The sequence below is a fragment of the Cryptomeria japonica genome, chromosome 7, assembly GCF_030272615.1.
Source record: "Cryptomeria japonica chromosome 7, Sugi_1.0, whole genome shotgun sequence".
Classification (NCBI taxonomy): domain Eukaryota; kingdom Viridiplantae; phylum Streptophyta; class Pinopsida; order Cupressales; family Cupressaceae; genus Cryptomeria; species Cryptomeria japonica.
The window spans coordinates 850,579,882-850,586,238 of NC_081411.1; the positions used below are offsets into that span (position 1 = coordinate 850,579,882).

The 6,357-nt window shown below is 40.7% G+C and overlaps 1 protein-coding gene across 1 annotated transcript; it reads left to right on the top strand.

Moving 5' to 3' along the window:
• The first annotated feature begins 315 nt into the window (after positions 1-315).
• LOC131028968 (TPR repeat-containing thioredoxin TTL1) lies at positions 316-6,127 on the top strand. The gene is made up of 8 exons (XM_057959353.2): positions 316-575; positions 681-3,083; positions 3,189-3,384; positions 3,948-4,123; positions 4,340-4,673; positions 4,811-5,015; positions 5,136-5,242; positions 5,448-6,127. Exons 2-8 carry the CDS (start codon positions 1,435-1,437, stop codon positions 5,595-5,597), a joined length of 2,817 nt encoding a protein of 938 aa, XP_057815336.1. The 5' UTR covers positions 316-575; positions 681-1,434; the 3' UTR covers positions 5,598-6,127.
• Positions 6,128-6,357: the final 230 nt, after the last annotated feature.

Below are 6,357 nucleotides of genomic sequence, written 5' to 3' on the forward strand. Positions count from 1 at the left end.
AACGGCATTTATGGTGGTCAAAAAGTTAGGTGGAGCATGACGTGGCGGGCAGGGTAGAAAATAGAATTAAGGGTAGAGATTTATTGGTGGTGATGGGGCACTCACAGGGGCCCAAAGTTTGGAGGACTAGTGTTATGGCACTTTGCACATGGACAGCTTGCACCTGTCACATGCCCCTTCTCCCCTCACATGCTCATGCATGTCCTAACATCATCTTCATTGTCATCATGTAATAATGCTAATAATAATAGATCTCACTCCCTAGCAATATTAAAAATAATTACACTTGAGAAAGAGCTTATTGATGTTTTTAGTGGTTGGTAATTGCACAAAGGATATGAAGGATGTGGGGGATTGAATACCTAGTTGTGAGGGCAGAGGGCCTCAACAACGGCCAGGGGGATTGTGTTATACTTATTACTTACCCCCCTTGCAAGTGTGCGCTTGATCCCCACAAGGGAGGAAGAGGAAAGAAAGAAGATCACAGGGGCTCATTTTTCTAGGCCAGGCCCCTAAGGAGGGAGGACCAGGCTTGCAATTCAAGCAAGTCATGGATGCACAGAGACAGTACTTGTGTGAGTTATTATTATTTTAATTTGGGGTATGATTGTTGCTATTGAGAGTGTCTGGTAGAAGCCTTACAGGCTCCAATCTTACCCCTAGTTTGTTTACTGCTGTAGGGAGAGGCTTGAGGAGCAAGCACCATTGGCTGTGAAAAAGGAAGGAGGAAAAAGGAGTGGCGGAAATTGATGCAGCATCATATCTCAGGTGAAAGTGTTGGCACTGGTAGACTCCTGGTGTGCCGACTTCAGATCAAGTCTCAATCTTTCAATCTCCTAAGCACATGTTTCTTCCCTGCTTTTGCTTTTGGGCCACGTTCGTTTCATTCCTTGCTTGTGTGCACTGATTTCCTTTTCTTACTAGTTGCTGCTGCTGCTTCTGGTGTTTGTTGGTGCTGTTTAATGTCATTATATTGGATGGCATCAGCATCATCATTATCGTTATCAGTATCATCAGTAGAAGCCTCAGATTCCGGAGAGGCATACATCACGAGATATGGTGCTCTTTGTTTCCCTGGGCCTTGTATGCGGATGAATCACCGTCACCCACTTATTGTTGTTCATCTATTTTCTTAAAAGAGAGATTTTGTTTTGGGGTCTCCCTGACAGAAATCTCTGCACTGCAATTGCAATTCTCACCACATTTTCATTTCGATCTCCACTGTATGCTGATTTTGTATTGATTACACAATCCTGTGAATATGATTGGTATAAGCTCATAGATTTATAAGTTCTTTCTCATATTCCCCACACCCACAATTGATTGCAGTCTTGAGCATTGGATACCCCCTTATATTTTAATTAGTTTTTTTTCCGGGTTTCCCTTAGTTTGGCATCCCACTTCTAGACCTATTTTGGATTTTGGGTCTGATCTATGCAGCCCATCATGGGACACTGTCAAGCTGATTCTAAGAAAAAGAGTACCGGGACTGGGTTTGATTTGTATGGAGGGGTTTTCAGCGGAAAGATTTTTGGATCCAAGCCCAACATAGACCAGGGTCAATCTCCGACCTGGCAAAAGTACAATGCAGGAAGCTACAATAATACAGTCACATTCAATGATGAAAGGGGGCCTCTGTATTGGGTAGACAAAGGTAAAGACATGGGTTATGGCAAAGACACTGAGGGCAACAAGTATAGAAATGGTGGAGGGCAGAATATTGGGAAGGACTACAATGGTTTGGGGATTGCGAAAAGTTTTGGATCTATGACAGTGGATGAGATGGTGACTCCTAAGAAGGAAAACAAGCATTGCACGGATTCAAAATTAGCGGATTCTTCAAATTTAGAGTCCTACTCTCCCCAGAAGGGCAGTCCTATTAAAGTGGGCAACAATAATGTGGACTCAAAATTACCGGATGCTTCAAATTTGGGGTCTACTCCTGTGAAGGGCAGTCCTATTTATGGAAGCGTGATGTTAGGCAGGAAATCGTCAGATGGTGCAAGCAGTTCTAGCAGTTCGAGTGGCTCTGTGTCTGGTGGCAGTGCCACCAAAAGTGGAGGAAATGGCGGAAGTAGCCCCACTGTAGGAGGGGCCCTGAAACCGGGGGCTAATCATCATCAGCAACATCATCATCAAAGCAGTAGTCATTCAGGTGAACTCAGTCTAGGTTCTGTTTCCAGTGGGGGAAGCTCAAGTGGCGGAAGTCCAACTGCAGAAAGCGTAAGAAGAGGTGGCAGATCTCTTAGATTAGGCAATGTTCTGAATCCCAAAACACTTGGCAGCCCAACTGGAGATAGTAAAGATTGTGCCAATAACAACATCATTGGCGGTGGGATGGTCACTGGAAGTTTAGGAAATGCGAAGAAACCGGGCCATTCAAGAGGCAGTTCCTACAGTGGCTCATCCTCCAGATCGTCTGGAGAGCTAAGTTATGGCACAACCGTCAATTCCAGGCCAGTTTCTGGACCTCAGCTTGCAACAGGTAACATTATCAATACTGGATTAGTTTCTAATAGAGGACCAGTTGGGTCTACCAATGCTAGTGTTAACAGTGGCGGTGGCGCCATTCCCACTGGAAATATTCTCCCAAATAGCAATCTTGGTAACATTTTTACCAGTGGCAAAATTCTCAATAATGCCAATGCCAATAACAATGTTTTCAAGGGAAATGCCAAGGGAGATGGTGGTCATCCACATCATGTTTTGGGATCTGGAAATGTCAACTATGGCCACGGGAGCGTTGTGAAAGGGAACGGTAAATCTGATTCAATTGTAACTGGCAACATCCATTTTGTAGGGGAATCGATGCTGATGAAACGAGCTATGGCAAGTACAGATCCAGAGGATGTGAAGAATTCAGGAAATGATCAATACAAGAAGGGGCATTTTGCTGAGGCACTTTCACTGTATGACAGGGCTATATGTTTATCACCTGGGAATGCTTCCTATAGAAGTAATAGAGCTGCAGCACTCACCGCACTAGGTAGATATGCAGAGGCAGTGCAAGAATGCTTGGATGCGATCAGATTGGATCCATCCTTTGGCCGGGCTCATCATAGACTTGGATCTCTCTATCTCAAGTAAGTTTCTTTCCTTACAGTTTTGCATTTCGTAATTTTTATTTGTAAGGGCACATGGAAAATGCTGCTGGCATTTAAATTGATGGTAAAAATAAATAAATGCAGATTAGGACAAGTAGAAAATGCCAAAAGGCAATTCAATCTTGCGGGGCAGCAGTCAGATAGGGCCGATATTCAGAGAGTGCAAAATGTGGAGAAATATATGACAAAGCTGGCAGAAGCTCGAAAGGCTGGGGATTGGAAGACTGTATTGAGGGACAGTGATGCAGCAATTGTGGCTGGTGCAGACTCGTCACCACAGGTGTGCTTGCATTTTTAGGGTTTAAAAATATTCATCTGTAGAATTTTATGTGTCACAATCCTCATAGATAGAAATGTCAGCAAAGTAGTTATGTGTGTAATAATCCACATTGATAGCAGCTGCTATCTGAGTAAAGTGATCAGTTTAGATTCCTCATTGAAACATTTATAATCTGCTGCAAATTATTATGTCTAGCAATCCCCTTTGATACCAATTGTGATCCAAGGAAAAGTTTCAGGCATTTTGTGCGTATAGAACGGATGATCTATGATACTAATAGAGCGGAAGATCTATTGCTAAGATATATTTGTTTGGTCTGTGTTGGATTGGTTATCTTGTCTTTTTGGTTACTGTCATCTTTTTTGGCTTTTTCTTAGTTACAAACAATTGCTTTAGCTGTAGCATTTCCCCTTATCCTGAACTTAGTTCAAGGTTAATACCTTGTCTCCCTTTTATACAGTTTTCTCTACACTGACCCAATTATTGCTGTTTAGACATTTACGTAGTTGTTTTAAAAGAGACTCATCCATAATATGTTATTCTTCCTCTGGCTTTGATTGCAGGTATTTGCATCTAAAGCAGAAGCATTGTTGAAGCTTCATAGATTAGATGAGGCAGATGCAGTTTTAACAAGTGCAGATAAGGCTGCCAGTGTTGCTTCATCCACTCGGTTCCATGGTATCATAGGTGATGCTTATGTTCTTATGGTGCGAACTCAGGTGGACATGGCCTTAGGAAGGTAATTAACATTTGGTTGATTGCTTACCAATTGAAGAAACCATTACAAAAGAAAACATGGGAACTATAAAATGAATGTGGGAGCTGTCAATTGCTATTGCTTACCAATTGAAGAAACTATTACAAAAGAAAACATGGGAACTATAAATTAAATGTGGGAGCTGTCAATTGAAGGAACTATTAAATGACTAACCAAAAAATTGATATTTTATGCCAGGTTTGATAATGCAGTTCCAGCTGCAGAGAAAGCAGCTCGACTAGATTCATGCAATCATGAGGTTTCTTCATTACTCAGAAGGGCCAAAGCTGTGGCTAATGCCCGTTTAAGTGGAAATGAGCTCTTCAAAATTGGCAAGTATTTAGAAGCATGTGCAGCATATGGGGAAGGGCTTGAACATGATCCGTTAAATGCAGTTTTGCTTTCTAACCGGGCAGCCTGCAGATCAAAACTTGGCCAATGGGAGATGTCAGTTGAAGATTGTAATCTAGCCCTGAGCATTCAACCTAACTATATCAAAGCTCTTCTTAGACGGGCGGCATCAAATACAGAGGTGCATGATCATTCTAAACATTTCCATTAATCTTCGTGTCTTTATGTAGTTTGATTGACATACACGGAAGTCTATGTGTTTGTGCATGGCAGTGTTTCTTTTTATCCTAATAAATATACATATATGATGGTTGACAGCTTGAGCGCTGGGAAGAAGCTCTAAGGGACTATGAAATTCTTAGAAGGGAAATACCGGGAGATAAAGAAGTTGCTCAGTCTCTCTTTTATGTTCAAGTGGCGCTGAAGAAGTCTCGTGGTGAGGAGATATACAATATGAAGTTTGGAGGGGAAGTTGAGGTTGTTTACAATAATGATCAATACAAAGAAGCCATTAGCTCACCGGGTTAGCACTACAATCCACCAAATCATTGAAGTTACTATCCTAGTTTTATGGCACTTGATTGATTTCTCGGTACCAAGAGTAGCACGTTGGTTAACTTATTCTGTACATCTGGCTATGCAGGTCTGGCAGTAGTTCTTTTCAAATCAAGATCAAATGATCAATGCAAGAAGATCCTGCCATTTATTGATCAGCTATGTGGAAGATACCCATCTGTCAACTTTCTTAAGGTAAACCATACTGAAAACTGGTAACAAATTTTAATTTATTAGTGAGAAATAGGAAGTTGGTGGGGCTGCTAGCTATAACCCTTTCTACCTTGTCTTCCCAGTGAATTTCTTTACAACTATAACACAGATGCAATTAAAGTTTAGAGTTTATCAAGTTCAATATGTTTTTTCATTCTGTAACATGTTTTCTGTATGATTGTTGAAGGTGGACATTGAAGAAAATCCAACATCGGCAAAGTCAGAGAGCATAAGTTTTGTACCCACATTCAAGATTTACAAGAATGGTGTCAAAGTCAAAGAAATTCTTTGCCCGAGCCAGCAAGTTCTGGAGAATTCGGTGAAGTATTATATCTAGGAAGATGCAGTCTTATCTACAACCATTTCCATAGCATTCACCCATTCACTTCTGACACACCTACATACAAATAAAGTGGATTTATTCCATATAGGAAGAGTAATTCTTGGATTTTTCTCAGATTCTTTGCGGCCTCATTCCATTTGCCTTTAAATTTTTTTGCTTTTGAGGCCGAATTTTCCCTATTATGTTTCTGTGTAATCCTGATTGGTGATAAAAGAAAAGCAGGAGATCATAGAGGAAGATTATCTCAATCAAGTGCATTTGCATTTCGAGTTTTTTTATACCTATTCCACATTGGCTATCAGTTCTAATCACTTTGGCAATATATTCTGTTCAATTACTCTCACAAAAAAGTATAAATTGTGGTATGAGTTCGTGGGGCAATTGAGAATTTTATGCCATGTATAGAGAGGGTGAGAGACAATAGAACAGATAGAAGGTTCAGCTAGGAATTGCTTAATGTATATACTTCAATATGATGACATATATTGGAAGTCGTAATTTAATTCAAATTCTTGTTTTTGATCTCTCTATTGTATTTCAAAGTTCTGTTACATGTTCAGGCCGCCCAATAAATGAAACAATTTTCTTGCATTCATTTCAGCTTGATGGATTTGTTTTCAATTGTTTCAAAGGGATGGGTGTCTTAGTACTTGTCCGGTGTTGGAGCAAAACATTATGTAAAACTTATGTAGGGAGGCTGGTACATTTTGGAGTGAGATTTATAATTGATTGAGTTATGGTGGGGAGTAGATGT

Bases quoted from the DNA above. Each gene is read 5' to 3' on its own strand.
- LOC131028968 (XM_057959353.2), top strand. From the start codon at position 1,435: ATGCAGCCCATCATGGGACACTGTCAAGCTGATTCTAAGAAAAAGAGT. The intron at 4,674-4,810 runs GTGCATGATCAT...GATGGTTGACAG, and splicing joins GGGCGGCATCAAATACAGAG to CTTGAGCGCTGGGAAGAAGC. The intron at 5,016-5,135 runs GTTAGCACTACA...CTGGCTATGCAG, and splicing joins AGAAGCCATTAGCTCACCGG to GTCTGGCAGTAGTTCTTTTC.